We start from the raw sequence: 17,616 nt of genomic DNA on the forward strand, positions 1-17,616 counted from the left end.
AACTTAAAAAACGCACACGTCAATATAACACTGTGGTCGAGTATACCCCACAGCAGTTTGTTTCCACTGCAGGCAGAGACTGGAATAGGAGGGAGAACCGATAGAGGTACTGAAGGTACCCTCCGCCACACACCGTCAGGTGGCTTGCGGAGTATGGATGTAGATGTAGATGTAGATGTAGGCAGCCAGGAGCAGACTGACAGCTGGCGGGCGGTAGTGCAAAATCATCACATGGATGCCAATAGAATTTACATACGAGTGAAATATCCCTACCTTCTTTTTTCAAAGAGAAATAACTTAAAAAGGAAAGGGTGTGGTACGATGGACTCCATGGTAATATTTAAAGGTTAATATGGATTTCTGTAGAGACGGAATAGCTGTCAGCAGAATTCATTATGCGATTTGCTAGTGAATTAAGTCATGACAACGCGTGGCAATAAAAAACAAAAGTAAATGCTCTACGGTAAGCCTCTAGAGAAATACTTGTAGTTCGAAAGAATATGGATGAATGACATTTTGCTAGACTGTTGGTAAAGTGTCGAAGCAGAAGCAGTGTCGCAGTGTAGCACTTGATAAAATTTCGTTCAATCGGCGTCCTATCGTAACATGCACGAGAGATTAAGTTCCTCGGTATTTAAGGCTGAACGCAGAGGCCAAGTGCTATCAGATACAGTTGCAGATATTACTGGCGTCGTCTGCCACTGCTATGATGTACTGCGTTCGTGCTCTTCACAGCCAGGTAAGAACACCTGATTGGTTTTGATGTATTGTGATTTGTTAGAAAATGTGGAGTACTATACTGTACAGTGACCAGTTGTAAAACTTGATGCAGACATGTCAATCCTACGTACTGGAAACAACTAGCTAAGGTAATAACGGTGTTATGACTTAAAAGACAGCATAAGCCGACTTCGCAGCTTTGAATAGTAGGTCAGAGTAAAATCATTGATGTAACAACTCGCATTGTAATCTCTTTAGTATTTCGGATATGGAATAAAAAAAAAGTGATATTACTTGAACTTAACCTCTAGCTTACAATTGGGAATGATTAAATGATAGCCCTCGATTTTGGATCACTGCCAGTTCACTGACACGTCTACCGGTGTGTTTTCTGCCAAGACTAGTGCTGATCTTTATGTGATAAATGCATACCAGACCACGCCAGATCTGTTGCAATATTTTTAAGTAGATGCGTAGGTGTTGTACTGTGTTCCATCTATCGTGTTTCACAATTCATCTTCACGATATGCCAAACCAACGACATGAATTAAATTGATGATGATCATTTTTTTTTTTAATCAATGGAAAATTTAGCGTTTCAGTGGCCATAAGATATGTTTTACTATGTGGCATTTGGAGGAAGTGTGATCCTACAAATAATATAACATCAAGAACTGATAATGTAGTTCACTGTGTGAAACTTCCAAACATACCATACTGTACATATGAGCATTAAAATACTGTACCGCACAACACAATATTACCGTCATAAATGGGACATGCCGGGACATGTCACATTATTCCACGTAAGTGTCATATCATTTACTCCCCCCCCCCCCCCCCCCCCCCCAGCATTTGTTGCCTTTCCTTTGGCTCTTGTTAACACCTGAAAAGTAAATCTTTGGTGTCCCTTTTGGATTGGCTTTCTAAGTGGCCACTTGTCACTTGGTCCTTAAACTCGCCCTGGGGGTGCTGCCATGTTTTAGTTTTATACTGCAAACTACATCTGTCAAAACTAATGATTGTTGTAGCCCTACTGTAATAGCTAACATATTTTGCAATAAGTAATATAAATTTCTATTTAATTAAGCTTTTCAAAAGCTAGATCATTGACCAGCCATTGGGGGGGGGGGGGGGGGGGGGGGGGGAGGTTATGTTTTGATTAAATTGTATCTGCAATGATGTAAAATTGACGTTTTAGCAGCATATTACAGTTCAGACCACAGTGTTGTGAAATTCTGTGAACAGTAAAATTGTCATTGTAATCACGTAGAAACTGGAATGTTACATATCAATCATGAACATTTATTTCACGCTCAAGATTCAGCTTCTTGCTTGTCTTACAATTCGTTCAAAGTTAAGTGTTTATTCGTTGAGTCTCCAAGTTGCAACAATAGTTGATAATGATGTGATACCCAGCCTCCAATAGGACACTGCCTAATAAAGCCTGGGTAAAAGTTTCGTAGTGGACCCCTCCCTTGTGTTCTTCATAGATTACGTATGTGATGTGCATCAGAATCCTCATTATCTAATATATATTTTTTTAATTTCCCTTGTGGTTTGTTTTTATGACACAAAGTGTGTTAAATATGGCAAAGTGCACTTAAATATGGTGTCAACATAAACATTACACTATGCTACAGGTTAATCTGCTACCACAACCTTCATTTTACATTCACCAACACTCAACCAAATATTGCCCCCTCAGGGGTTACGACACTTTGCTGAGTGTGTGTGGTGAGTGCACTATTGCAGAACCTACTTCCTGCAATCTCTCATATCTGACTATCCTTCCTTTTCTTACTATCTGTCGTGAACTCAGCCCTTCCTGTTTGACATTTTTGGACCCATTCTGGGTTTCACCATTTTCAGTTTTTTTTTTTTTTTTTTTTTTTTTTTTTTCCGTAGTGTGGATGGATTGGTGAAGAACATCTTAAATAGCACCTACTGTATGCAGTGTTCAAGATCATATGTGCACAGCACCTGCATAGACTCTTATATACACTTCAAAGCGGACACAGTAGCCAATCTAATATGTAGTTGTCATGTATCCTTCAGTTGGGCCCCACTGATAACATGGGAGCTGAGCCCTGGGAGACCACTTAACTGCTCTAACCGACGTATTGATCCAATACACATACTTTTACTTGTGCATAATTCATTTTTCAGGTCTAGCATTAGTATTGCCTTCAGTGTCTTGCTTTTACCGGTCCTGTACACTTTCCTCATCATGGCATATTCGTAGTTGACGTCACTACCTCTAGATGAATGACCCCTTGATTGAGGGATTGATTACCTCTCCACTTAGCCCCTTACCCACTTCCACCAATCAACCAACCAAATTATTACCTTTCAACCTGACCTAGATCTTAGGCTACACTACAGATTAGGTGCACAACCAGGAATTCAAGAGGGGAAAAGAGGGGGGGGGGGGCAGTGTCACACTAGAGTATAAATGTTTTTACTGGGGTTCACAGGTCAAGGTGACACTGCATTTCAGATGTTTCCTACAAGCTCATTTTGTGCCTTTCACATCAAAGTTTGCAACTATGTCACTCCTGCTAATGCTTTCATTTCAAAATGCCTGTTACTTGATGCCATTAGTTTTTTTGCTAGCGAAAAGTTTGTGACGAACAAATCTGATTACTGTAATTATTGTAGCTGCAAGTAGTTTCTGTCTTGAGTTTGGATGTTGTTTGCACAATATTTTGTATTTGTGTGTGTGCTCTATGAAATAACTTTTTCTGTGTAACATGAACAGTTAGTGTTTGTTAGCAATTGTACTTTTGGTTACTTAGGGAACACCATGGCTGATTGCTGCACAAGAAATTCAACGGCGATGCTTTCATGTTTCGCCGCTTGCTGCTGCAGCTCGGAAAGTCGCCATGAGCAGGTTCGACAAAGACAGTTACTTGCCCTACGAGAAACTTGAAAAGAACCTGGGTATTGTTAAAAAGAGGTAGGTATCTACCTGTTGATTGTTTGGCTTTTGTTAATGTTTGATGAAAATACAAAGCCTACCTTTTTTTGCTTGAAATTTGCTATGTTGTACACACTTAACGTGAAATACATTTATGTTCATGACACATCTATAGTTTAAATTGCAATAGCTTAGAAATGTTGCATTAAGGTTGAGTGCATATAGGTCGTATTCTGTTTAGGTGCTTAAGTTGGTAAAATAATGAATAACGCATAATTATACTTCTGTTTTGTAATAGACTGACTCGTCCTCTGACATTGGCTGAAAAGGTTCTGTATTCTCATTTGGATGAACCAGAGAAGCAGGATATTGAACGTGGCACAAGTTACCTCAGATTGAGACCAGACCGTGTTGCAATGCAAGATGTAACTGCACAGATGGCAATGCTGCAGTTTATCTCATCAGGTCTGCCAAGGGTTGCTGTCCCTTCAACAATACACTGTGATCATCTTATTGAAGCTCAGGTATGCATCTGTTCTGTCAAGACTGACAGTACAGAATAAACTGAAAATATGCTGACAAATAGTGTAACAGTTGCATCATAATTGTTTAGGGTGGATATCTTAAAAACCACTCAGACATTAGCTGTTGGATTTTAATATGGGCCACTGAATGTGGTGATGCGTGGTTTTGAGGTATCACCTTGCCTGGAGTTCAAGAAGTAATGAGGATGTCAACCCTTTCCAAAGTTGATCATATCTCTGTGGAAGACCAATATGAAATACATGGACAATACACTCACTCAACACATTTCAATCCTGTAATTATCATGGGCTCAGTCCCCAATAGCCATTGCTGGCACATCCACCAAAACATGCTGCCTCATGGCCCCAATCTCATTCATTCTAAACTCGCACCCACTTCCCCACAGTCTCCCTTTTCATCTGTTTTGCCTCCCACTCCTAATCTCCTCCTGAACATCATTTTGCGCTGTGCATAACTATCTGTGCGTGCTTGTCAGTGAGCTGACTGGTGCCACATTGCTGTCACATGTGTCCCAGGTATCGGCCACCATTCCACAGTGCAATGTGTGTGACACCTCGTTAACGTAACTTTTAAATGCAGAAAATATCTTTTTGAACTTGTGCTATCTACTATTATTATTTGAGGGCCTTTATAAAGGTTCCTCTTTCACATTGATCATGAATGAGTAATTGAGACTGTATGATGTTTAGGTTGGTGGTGAAAAAGATCTTGCAAGAGCCAAGAATCTCAACCAAGAAGTGTATGACTTCCTGAGTTCAGCTTGTGCCAAGTATGGAATTGGTTTCTGGAAACCTGGTTCTGGGATCATTCATCAGGTTGGTTAGCTCTTTTAGTGCTTACTATTTTTGTTGTGTTGGTCTGTGATGATATTTAAGTTGTCACAGATGCATAAGAAATGCACAGCTTTTAATATTGAATTACCTTTGCATGTAGTGAATGGAGATTCAATATCAAAAGTACTGAACAGAGGAGAGGTTATTTTGCCATTCAGGTTGAGGAGGGTGGACCCTGGAAATTTTATGGTATTCACATAGTAGTAATTTTTGTGATATAATTGCAGTAGACTTGTAATGTAAGTTCTGAAAAAAAATGTGTAGCACTTGAAGATTTTTTTGTTATCATATTATTTGTAGGTCATTGTTTAGTCACTGTTTAATTTATATGAAGTCTGTTCAAAAAATTACACAGAACTTTGTCCACAAAATTTTTTGACCCTTACCCTATATTTATTGTGTTTGGTCTTTTTTGAAGTAATCTCCTTTGCAGTTGATACACCTCTCAGTGCCATTTCAACTTCCAAAAGCAGTCTTGGTATGCCCCTCACTGGATCATGCAAAGCTGTGTCTGCGAATTTTGTTTTATATCATCTGTCGCAAATCTTTGTCCTTTCAATGGGGCTTTCGACTTTGGAGATAAAAAAAGTCCATAGGGGCCAATTCTGGGGAATATGGAGGATAAGGCAGCACAGTGATATCAGTTTTTGTGCAGTAGTCACGCACCCACAGGAATGAATGTGCGACTGCATTATTGTGATGTAAGAGCCATGAATTGTCTCGCCCCATTTTGGGCCATTTCCTTCTCATATTTTCTTGGAAGTGTCACATCACGTCCCGATAGTATCATCGATTAACAGTTTGTCCCTATGGTATGAATCCATGATGAACTAATCCATCAAAGTCGAGGAAAACTATCAATATGGTTTTGACATATGACCTGATCTGTTGCACTTTTTTGGTCTTGGAAATCCTTTCCCGACCCATTGTGAAGATTGAACTGTGATCTCATCATCAGAACTGTAGACTGACGTCTGATCACCAGTTATGATTCTCTTAAGGAACATCCCATCCTCATTTGCGCGATCCAAAAGCTCTTCACAGATTGTGAGGTGAAGGTCTACTGCTCTTGACTCGTGAGCCGTGGGTCAAACTTGGCGGCAACCAGTGCGTTCCAGGATTTCATGACAAGATCCAATTTAAATGTTACTTTCTTCTGCAAAATCTCTCATAGTCAGTCTTCAATTGGCACACACAATTTCGTTGACATTCCTGACATGAATGTCATTAGTGGACGTTGAAGGGTGTCCTTAATGAAGTCATTTTTAACTTCTGCCCAGCCATTTTTAAACTGTGTGAAACATTTGTAACACCAAGTACAGCTTAAGCATTCATCACTGTAGATTTCCTGCATCATTTGTTGTGTCTCTGTAAAGGTTTTCTTGAGTTTCACAAAAAATTTAATGCAGAAGTGTTACTCCCCTAACTCTGCCATCTCAAAATTCGCAAACTTTGCGACACAACATTCTACTCAATACAGCACTGTATGATAACTAGCAGACATAAACAATGAAACTCCCGGGAGTTAGACATTAAACACAGGCATGTTCAGGGATGCCAACCGCATTTCGCTCCAACACACCATTGGTGTGAAATTCCGAATGTTCCGGAATTTTTTGAACAAACCTCCTAGGTACATAAGTGCAAGTGGCTTGTACTGTATTTTATATGTATTCTAGCTTAAATGGAATTATGTCCATGTAAGGTTTAGCTTTTCCAGTGAAATAGATGCTGAATGTGTTTGCTTCACATTGTAGCCACAAAATTTATCAGCACAGTAATCTCATGCAGCAAAAAAATGGCATTTCTTTACTAAAGAAACATACTTGTCTACTACTGCGACGTCTCTACCATGTTTGTATCTGCAGAAGTTGTGTGGTCTGGTAGCTTCTTTTTTTTTTTTTTTCATGCCTTTGTTCTTTGGACAGTTTGCTTGACCATTTTGCTGAAGAGACATTGCTGCCTTCGTAAGTACGGTTACTGGAACCTACATGAGTTGGCATTGTGATGAGGTTTAGGGCAAAGAGAGAACAATATTACCCATTAAAATTAGAGTTCTTCATTCTCCAGGTGTTCACCCACTGAATATTCCACACTCACACATACAGAACTGCATGGGTGAGCAGTTATACAAAAAGTTACAGCTGCAGGGTGACATAATAAACTTTTAATTAATATTAGTACAAATCTAAATGATATGTAATCACAAGAACATTCCCTATGAACTACATGTAAAGAGAATGGCAGTGCTTCATGACCTTTGCGTTTATCTCCACTCACATGAATGAAATCATATGTCCTTAGCACAAAACAACTTGAATAACATCATTTTTACATTACTGCATATATTATAACTAGGGCCTGGATTTTAATGACAAATCTATTTTTTTTTTTCCTGAACTATATGGTGAATTTTAGAACAATTTATACACAAATTTTGGTGTCGAAAAATGTATTTTGATTGTGCATATGAAATCATATTTCAACAGCTTTTACTAATAGGTCATACTGCGGCTAACTTTTAATATAATAGGTCATATTTCTGTTAACTTTTGCCAAAAATGGATATACCGTTTTTCTTGTATCTTATGGGACACACGAATAAGAAAATGAATATGTTGCTCACGAGATAATATTTAACATGCTATTATGAAAGATAAACAGATAAATTAGTACACAGCTTTATATCTCAGGACTGTAGCAGAAAATCGGTGTACCACAACAGTCGTTTCGCGAACATAAAACATTGTTTCACAGAGTCGACAATACGCTCTGAGCCAACAAAGGCGGCTTCTGCCGTAATAATCGTCGCAGTCACGCAGGTGTTCCCAGTAACCAGTTTGAATACAGCCTTTGCCTTGTTCAACATGCGTAAAGCAAAGTGCTGAGACAGCATGAAGTTGCAAGGATATGTTCGAGAATTTGGAGAGAAGTTCTTTAGTACTGATGGGAAAATATTATTTTGTAAACTGTGTGAAGTTAAAGTTAGTGCAGAAAAGCGCTTTAATGTGCAACAACACTGTAATACCGCTAAACACAACAGCTGTGTGAAATGAAATGCTGAAAATAACAGCAGGCAAATGCTGTTATTTGAACAGACAGGTCAATCATCAACCCTGCAATCGTTCTGCAAGGATTTGTGGGTTCTTGGAGAAGTACACAACACATCCAGTTCCAGATGAATCTACACTGAGAAAGAACTATTTATCCGTATGCTACAATGGTGTGCTCAACAAAATACGTATTACTATTGCTGAGCAAAAGATCTGGCTGTCGATAGATGAAACTACGGATATTAGTGGGCGATATATTGCAAGTGTTGTTGTTGGTGTTCTAAAAGTTGATGGTCCTGGGGATATATTCCTACTAACATGTGAAGCTCACGATAGAGTAACAATTCGACGATTGCTATTTTGTTTGACAACTCTCTGAAGCTAATGTGGCCGGATGGTGTGGAAAGAGACAATATTTTGCTGCTTGTAACATATGGTGCTTCATGTATGGCTAAAGCAGCCAAAGGGCTTCAGATTCTCTACCCCAGTATGGTGTACGGCACTTGCCTTGCACATGCGTTGCACAGAGTTTCCGAAGAGGTGCGATCAAATTACCCTGACATGGACACATTAATTTCCTGTGGCAAGAAAATCTATGTGAAGGCTCCGCTATGGTGCAGAAATTCAAGGAATGAGCACCTTAAACACCCCTCCCACCTAAACCTGTTCTTACACGATGGGGTTCGTGGCTTAATGCTACTGAGTATTACTGCACCAACATCATCCAAAAAAAAAGACAATCCTCTGTGAGCTTGATAGCTATGAATCAAGTGCTATCAAAATTGTGAAAGAAGTTTTTATAGATAAATTGTCTCGAAACTTGGCATACATCAACGCCAATTTTTCAGTGGTATCAAAAGCCGTCAAACAACTGGAAGCTGTTGGCACTCAGCTATGTGAGGCCCTGAGTACTGTGCAACACGTGCAGAGTGAGTTGGGCCGAACTCGTGGTCATGTGGCTGACAAAGTGAAAACCAAATTTGCAAAGTGTTCTCCAACGGAATCCTGAATATTCTACACTGTGCAAAATTAGTGACAGTCTTTCAGGGAATGCTGCAACATTTGAAGATACTGAAACAAAGCTGAACGCCAGTGACCTGGCTGCCTTCAAATGCGCTCCAGTGACGTCTTGTGAAGTGGAGAGGAGCTTTTCCAGGTACAAAACTATCCTCAGTGACAACCATAGATCTTTGACAATGGAAAACCTGAAAATGCACCTTGTGATCCAGTGCAACTTTGCAGATACTGAAGATTGACATACGGTATTAAATAATGTGAAACGCTTTAAATACTATGTAAAAATAAAAACATTGTGTTACTGTTTCAATAGATGATCTTTTCACTGTTCTTTGTGTTTAGAAAATAAAACATTCAGACATACAAAAAATAGGTGCAAATTAGCCACAAACCCTACAGAAAGGAAGAACTATATTTACAATATTTTGAGAAGTGAATTTTGTATTACTTTATGGTGAATAAAAAATTAAATAAACAAACAAAAGTGCTTTAAATAAACTTCTATTAAGTCATATTTTATTTTTTAAGGTCATATTTATGTAAGTTTTAGGTCATAAATGCTTGCATATTTCACTGTTTTTTAGGTAATTAAAATCTGGGCCCTAATTATAACATTAACTGTTTATGGTGCACTTTATGAAAAACTATGCATGCCGCTGTCATGGTGAAAGATCTCTTCTTAATTCTGTATGGCACATCCTGCCACATGAATAACTTTTAATGGTAATAATACATGGGTTTATTTTTACTTAATTGAAACAAATTAAAGAACAAGAAGTTGGTATTTCAAGAAGACTATACCTTGCACAAGACATTGATTCTTTTCTACAAAGTAGAGAATGGCAGATTTTCTTCACACCAAGGGGAGTGTCTGTTGCGTGACTTAGAAAAAAAAAATGTTAACTGAAAAGTGGTTTATCTTTGATATAGTTTGAAAAAACTAGCAATAACCACTGAAGAAGAGGCAGTAATTCTTCTCTTACTTCTGTCTGAACTTATCCCTCACTTAGCTGACACCAGCACGTTCTGTACAGGGAAAAGGGTCATGAATAACTGTGCAGTGATTTGGGAGTGTTTTGAAACAGGTGAAGAGTATGTACATTGAGAGGTGGACACAATCTGCTGGAAACAAGAAATTATGATGTTCTGATACAAGACTGGAGGGAAGATAAAAACGTAACTTCAAATAGTTTCAAATTGCCAAAGGTGAATAACATGTAAATTAAGATAATTGATTGCAGATCTTTTTGTCTGTGAGACAAATAGTTTACAATTCTACTAAGAGTGTTTGGTGTAAAAGATTACATATGCATTCTCCACAAGTAGAAGCTGTGCTGAAATTTATTGTTAGGTAGTTCAAATGCCTCCAAGAATGCCACTAATAGAGTTAAACAGTAAAATCACCACAGTTTCAATATTTCTTCAGACCAAAAGATTCTGCTTCTTGTGTTTATCATCTTAGAGCTTTTCTCTGTATCCAGTGAACAAATTACACGTAATTTAAGGTCCATATCCAGTGATCTGTGGATCTGGAAGATATCAATTTTGTGAACAACATACATTGTATTTTACTGATTATTGAAGGTACTGTGCATCATTTTGTAACTACAAAATTCCCTGTTTCTGTGGGTTAAATTCCGAACACACGTTACTGGATTTCATTGGGGATTTTAATAGTATTAAAATGTGGTTCTCAGAAGACCTGAGATTAACCCTCGCAATATCGGGGGGGGGGGGGGGGGGGGGTGTACCTACTCAGGTACTGAGGCAGCAAATACCCAAGACAGGCTTGAATTCATGGCATGCATATGGCTACTTCTTATTATGGGGAAGGAAAATTACGTAAATTATCTGTTACAGATTTATGGTCCTACACTTCAGGAAGGTTTGTTTATTCTCCCACCATGAGCTGAACCAGATTCTAACAGTTTACTGAAATATACCTAAAAACAAAGATGATGTGACTTACCAAATGAAAGTGCTGGCAGGTCGACAGACACACAAACGAACACAAACATACACACAAAATTCAAGCTTTCGCAACAAACTGTTGCCTCATCAGGAAAGAGGGAAGGAGAGGGAAAGACGAAAGGATGTGGGTTTTAAGGGAGAGGGTAAGGAGTCATTCCAGTACCGGGAGCGGAAAGACTTACCTTAGGGGGAAAAAAGGACGGGTATACACTCGCACACACACACATATCCATATGTATATGTGTGGATGGATATGTGTGTGTGTGCGAGTGTATACCCGTCCTTTTTTCCCCCTAAGGTAAGTCTTTCCGCTCCCGGGACTGGAATGACTCCTTACCCTCTCCCTTAAAACCCACATCCTTTCGTCTTTCCCTCTCCTTCCCTCTTTCCTGATGAGGCAACAGTTTGTTGCGAAAGCTTGAATTTTGTGTGTATGTTTGTGTTCGTTTGTGTGTCTGTCGACCTGCCAGCACTTTCATTTGGTAAGTCACATCATCTTTGTTTTTAGGTATATTTTTCCTACGTGGAATGTTTCCTTCTATTATAACCATATCATTAGTTTACTGAAATAGTAAGATTTGATGACAGAGTCGCGAAGCGATCACAGGAAACATGATAAGTTTGCTGCAATATGAAAAGTTTTTGATAAAATGAATGAATGACTGCAAAATATTATTATGTTGGGATGCACACTGTTATTGATGAAATGTCATTGTTCCATGGCATGTGTCCCCTCAAGGTCTTCATGAAGGAAAAGCCTGGTAAATACGGTACACGTATACACATGCTCACAGAGGCTAAAACCAGATATGTTATCAGCATGGAGCCTTATGCTGGGAAAAGAAATGATGGTACACAACAATCAAATTCTGCTGTAGCTGTGGTGAAATGCCTGGTGGTTCCTATACAAAATTCAGGGCGAAATGTCACTACAGACAGGTATTACACTTCAATTGATTTGGCTGAAGATCTATGGAGGAATCACAAGTTAACTCTCGTGGGAACATCACAAGCTAATAGGAAACATACACCAGAAGAACTGAAAGATATCTCAAGATGAGAATTATATTCTAGCAAACTTGCTTTCAGTGATACTAGTACTGGAAACATTCCAATCACAATTGTTCCTTATATCCCCCGTGAAAAACCCAAAAGAAATCTGCTGTTTCTATCATTTCAATATTATGATGCTGCAGTGGGTTCACCTACTGACACTATAGTGCGTTTAAAATTGGTTGCGACTTCTGATGTTTAGCTCACCCGAGGGGTCATGATGCCGTCACCCAGATAACACCAATGGTGAGCCATCTTTCCATACTGCGCTGCCAGCAGTTAAACTGGTAATGCACCCCTGTTGCCACTATGTGGATAAACAGCACCATGAAGTGTCACGCATTAGATGCAACTACATTCCTTAGCTCTCTTTGTAAGGTATTTTTTCTGATCTTGAAGTATTCTGCAGAAATTGCATATTGTGAACAAGTGTTTTGCATTGGCTTCGCATTAATAACAACAGTGCAGCACGTCTGAGCAAGAGATTCACAATAAAAGTGGTCGTCTGAACATGTTTAGTGGCTGTGAAGATAATGTTGCGCCTGCAGAATATTCCTCCAAATATGACAATAGTAATGGACAATGTGTCATATCACTCCCTTGTAATGTATAAAGCTCCAACAATGCATGGAGGTTCATTGATTTGGGGGAGGGGACCAAACAGTGAGTCATCAGTCCCATCGGGTTAGGGAAGGATGGGTAGGGAAGTCGACCATGCCCTTTCAAAGGAACTGTCCCTGTGTTTGCCTGAAGTGACTTAGGGAAATCGCAATTCTTGGAGAAAATCTTATATTTTGCTCTGGTACAAGTAAATGTTCCATTGCCTAAAGGTGAACATAGATTGTGTAAGGCGGAGTTAATGGAACTTTTGTACAAGCCAAAAACTCCATGCTACCAGCTCGATGAACTGGCTAACACTAAAGGGTATATTTTAACCAGACATCCTCCCTATCATGCTCATTTAAATTCTACTGAGAATATATGGGCTAGGTGAAAAGCAATGTAGCAAAAAAACAACAAGAAATTTATGCTCAGTCAGGGTATATGTTGATAAAAGAAGGCATTGCAAATGTTACACCACAGCCATATCAAGAAGGTAGCTGAAGAGACATGTATTCATGAAAGACTGTGATGAGTTGTGAGTAATACATAACTTCTCTTGTGCCATTCCTAAACAAGGAAGAGTTTACAAATATTCATCCCACTAGCATTTTAATGCAGCTGAAATTGTGACAGAATCCTAAAATAGCGTATTATCGAACTAGCAACATGAGGCTAAGACTGGTCGATAGTTATGAAAAAGGCCATTCTCAGTTTAAAAATAAATGTGTAACTTCACTTACATTGCTGCAAAACCCACAGAAAATCTCGTTTCACCAGCTATTGGTGGTCCTTAAATGTCACATTATTTCATCTAAAAATGTGTATTGTTTGAATATCGCAGTAGATATGTATTTTTGCATATCACTCATATTGTAAAATACTCTCCGCTTTGTGTGCCATCAGTTGCTAAAAACTTGTTTCCATACCTCTGACCTTTTATGAGATATGAGGGATTTATGAATATTTCATTATTTCATTCTGTCTTTTTAACTGGTGCTTGCGTTCTTGACGGAGCCCTTTATATACTTTCCATATCCACGACATTGGAGACAGATACTGACATCCTTCAAAGTTTCAAGGATAATTCAATATGTCATCTAAATTGGATGCAACTACATATAACCTAATACATACCAAATGCAAATTCATAGAGTCCCATGTTTTTCATTGCAAACTTTTAAGAATTTTGGGCAGTAGTTTACCTAATATCGAAATATCACAAAAACAATGACCATTAACGGAATGATAGGCAGTTCACCATGAAGCTGAGGAATGAAGCTATGAGAAGGGTGAGAATCAGAGTTTAGTACCAAACAGTTTCTTTAAAATCGTTTGAGAAAGACTGCAGATTGGCCGGCTTGCGTGGCTTGCTGTTCATGTGGTCAAGCGAGGTTGACAGGTTCCCCATTCAGCATGCTCTGGCAACTACGCTACCCACCACTCGCCTCATACTGAGCTGTCAAAAGTTGCAACTAATTCAGTATTCACTATAAGATGAGAACAGTTACAAATTTATATTATAATGAGACTAAAGGTGGTGTTGACACGATAGATCAAATGGTGAGGAAATATTAAACTAAGAGGGCTACAGGGAGGTTGCCACTGTCTGTTTTGTATACTCTTGTGGACATAGCAGCAGTAAATAGTTACACACTATTTTTGTTGAACTTTCCGTATTGGAATAAGAAAAAACCTAATAAGCGACACCTTCTTCTTCAAGAACTGGGACTACAGGTCACGAAACCATACATTGAAGAAAGGGCTACAAGTTTTGCAAGACTGTCAAAGCCTGTAGTTTCGGGTATGGAAAATCAAGCAGAACTTCGGTGAAAAGGAGGCTCATGGAGGTAAAGGTAGATGTCATTTGTGTGTTAGTGAAAGCCGTTCAAAAGGAGAAAAGTACAACAAAGTGAACAAAACAACAGTAATCTGCAACAATTGTAAGAGATACACATGTGGTTAACACAGCAAAAAGACTGTTATATGTTCCAAGTGTGAAATAGATTCCGAAGAAAGTTATGAATAAGTCTTCTCTCAAAACTATGTTAGGTGCCTGAGCTGTTTGTATATTACCTCAAGTTTTTGTAATATTTTTTAACTATAGTAAAGTGTACTTCAATAGCACTATAACGAGTTTTACTACTATTTGTTCTCAAGATAATTAGACTTAGTAAACTTAAATGACAAAGTAAGTGAAAAATATAAAATGCATTTTTGAAAACAGTTTTAATTTAAAAGAAATATTCAGATTCTGGATCCTGATCATGCATCAACAGATCTTTCAAAAGTATGTCATTAATGTAATTCAAGAACAATTAATGAATTTTATTTATTTCTTAAATTTTTTTATGGTGGGCACAAAGTAAAGCTCCCCCTCCCCCCTCCTCTTGGAAATACATGTTACTGAAAATGGTTTGGTATTGCGAGGGTTAAGTTTAGCATATTCTCATTTTGACCATTCAAGTTTCACACAAAACTGAAACAGAACTTTGAGATTGCCAAACTCCGACAATATAAGCTGAAAAGATTGCAGATATGCTGATTAGCTAGTGTCATATATTTTGCTTCCTGTTCTTACAGGCAAGAGATTTTTTATAGTTTTGCTCTTCATTCTTATAATGGTTAAGTATATTTTTGATATTTAATTATGAAATATTTTGGTGTACTTTCCTAGAGAAAATTTGAACAGGAAGTAGTCAATTTCCTTCCTCCTTATTTTATTATAAAAAGTTGGGGAGTGTTACATTGCTCAAGTACAGATAGGGAAAAACATTAAACAGTTAATTTGTTTGCACCTTTCCCTGATATTTCTTGACAGGTTACTATGTACTTCACATTAACTGACAATGCATACAAAGAACTTTTATTAAGAGAAGTATGTTTGTCTGATTTACAATGTGCTTGTCAAAGACTTATAGCTCATGGCAAACATGTTGTTATCGAGAAATATTGAATAGTCTTTTAACAGTTAATTACCTTGTGTTCTAGATTATCCTTGAGAATTATGCATTCCCAGGACTGTTAATGATTGGTACTGACTCTCACACACCAAATGGTGGAGGGCTTGGTGGTCTGTGTATTGGAGTTGGTGGAGCTGATGCTGTTGATGTTATGGCAGATATTCCATGGGAACTCAGATGCCCTAAGGTAAGTTTACAGCTTCAGAAATATGTTATTTTCCATGTAGTCCTCATTGAATTTATACAGGGAGCTTTCTTCAGAAAGATTTCTCTTTAAAAAAAACTATGTGTGTAGGCTTTTGTGGGATAGTATGCATTTGTCTTCAAATATTTGCCAGTTCAGGTTTTTCAGCATTTTTACGACATCGTTCCACGAGTCTACCAAACCTGTGATCATTCTAACTGCCCTTCTTTGCATATATTTAGTATCCCTGCTGTACTTACTTGCCATGTGTCTCACAAACTTCAGAAGTATTCTAGGAAGGGTGCACTGGTGTCCTGTAGGCAAGTTCCTTTGATAGGGTGACTTCATTTTCCCAGTTACGTCTGCCAAGTGCTTTACTGCACTTGATGGTAATTCCATTTTTTATAAATACAAATTGTTCCTCTCTGGTATTTGTATGACTGTTGATTCCAGTTCTGGCTTACTGATATTGTAGTCATAGCACCCTGTTTTTGAGATTTGTGTAGTGCAACATTTTACATTTCTGAACATTTAAAGCAAGTTGTCAACCTCTGGACCACTTTTAAATCATAACAACCAACTGAATATTTATGCACTTTGTTTCATAGTGTATTTCATTATGGGTAACCACATTATGTGAAAATTCTGAGATTACTGTTATTATTGAGTATCAGGTCATTAATATAAAACATGCACAGCAGTCATTTCAGAACACACTCCTGTGGCACGACTGAAGTTATTCTTCATTCAAGATAATATGTTATGTCCTGTCTACTAAGAAATCCTCACTCTAGTCACAAAAATTGATTCCCCATGTGATAACTCTTCCATTAATAATCATAATTGTGGTAGTTAGTTAGTTACATGTTTGATAGATCACGTGAACAGTTTTTATCAAAATGATGTGGAACAAGTCAGTTTACAGGGTATGCATAAATGATTAGCATTAATCTTAATGAATACATTATTATTTTAGTCCTAGTTGTGCAGCTACACTTGAAACAGTTTTTTGTTTCTGGCTACCAGTTTTTAAGTAGAAATTTGTCAGTGGAATAGGAGGAGTGGTCCAGCAGAAATGATTTTAAGTTATATTTAAAACTTGCATTATTACCTTTCAGACATTTTATGTTATTGGGAAATGATCAAACTTGTATTGCTACTTATTGAACTCTCTCCAAAAATTTGGAGTGTTCTAATCTATTTACTGATTCCTGTTCATGTGGTACCTCAATTGTTTGTATGACTCTACTTCCTGTACAGAACTGAATATTGTGTGTGGTTTTTTTTTCCCCCTCCAAAATTGAGGAGAGTCCATTTTCTGAGGACCACTTTCTAATTGTTTGAAAAATATCATTTACCGTATCTTCTGATGTTTTCTCTGTAATGGGATTTATTATAACACTAAGGTTGTCTGCAAAAGGTACCAATTCTGCTTGTTGAATGTTAAAGCATAGGATTGGACCCAAAATTGAACGCTATGAGACTCCTTTTGTGATTTTTTTTCCCTTATCACTAAAAGTTTCAACTTCTCAGCATAGTTCATGCTATTCAACACAAGCTTTTGTAGTTTGTTTGCTGAACATGATTCAAATTAGCTGTGTGTAAAGCCATCAGTTCTGTAAAACTCAAGTTTTTCTAAGAGAGTAATATGATCTCACAACAAAATGCGCTGGAAAGATAAAAAGAATACCAGCTGGAGATATTTTTTTATTTAAAGCTTATACTGTTTTGAGTGAATGTACCAGACAGTTATAAT

At 37.9% G+C, this 17,616-nt stretch overlaps 1 protein-coding gene across 3 annotated transcripts in view; it reads left to right on the forward strand.

The window, feature by feature from the left end:
- Nucleotides 1–282: 282 nt before the first annotated feature.
- The window catches only part of LOC126162426 (aconitate hydratase, mitochondrial-like), a 79,627-nt gene continuing 62,293 nt past the window's right edge, over nt 283–17,616 (forward strand). Inside the window, exons 1-5 of one of the 3 annotated variants that reach the window (XM_049918927.1) lie at nt 283–739; nt 3,519–3,679; nt 3,939–4,164; nt 4,876–5,001; nt 15,705–15,863. In XM_049918927.1, the coding sequence (XP_049774884.1) occupies nt 707–739; nt 3,519–3,679; nt 3,939–4,164; nt 4,876–5,001; nt 15,705–15,863 (705 nt within the window). In that variant the 5' untranslated portion in view covers nt 283–706. Of the gene's footprint in view, nt 740–851; nt 870–1,362; nt 1,527–3,518; nt 3,680–3,938; nt 4,165–4,875; nt 5,002–15,704; nt 15,864–17,616 lie in introns of those variants that run through there. The other 2 variants (XM_049918928.1, XM_049918926.1) reach the window with 2 other exon arrangements.

Source organism: Schistocerca cancellata, chromosome 2 (genome assembly GCF_023864275.1).
Source record: "Schistocerca cancellata isolate TAMUIC-IGC-003103 chromosome 2, iqSchCanc2.1, whole genome shotgun sequence".
NCBI classification, from domain to species: domain Eukaryota; kingdom Metazoa; phylum Arthropoda; class Insecta; order Orthoptera; family Acrididae; genus Schistocerca; species Schistocerca cancellata.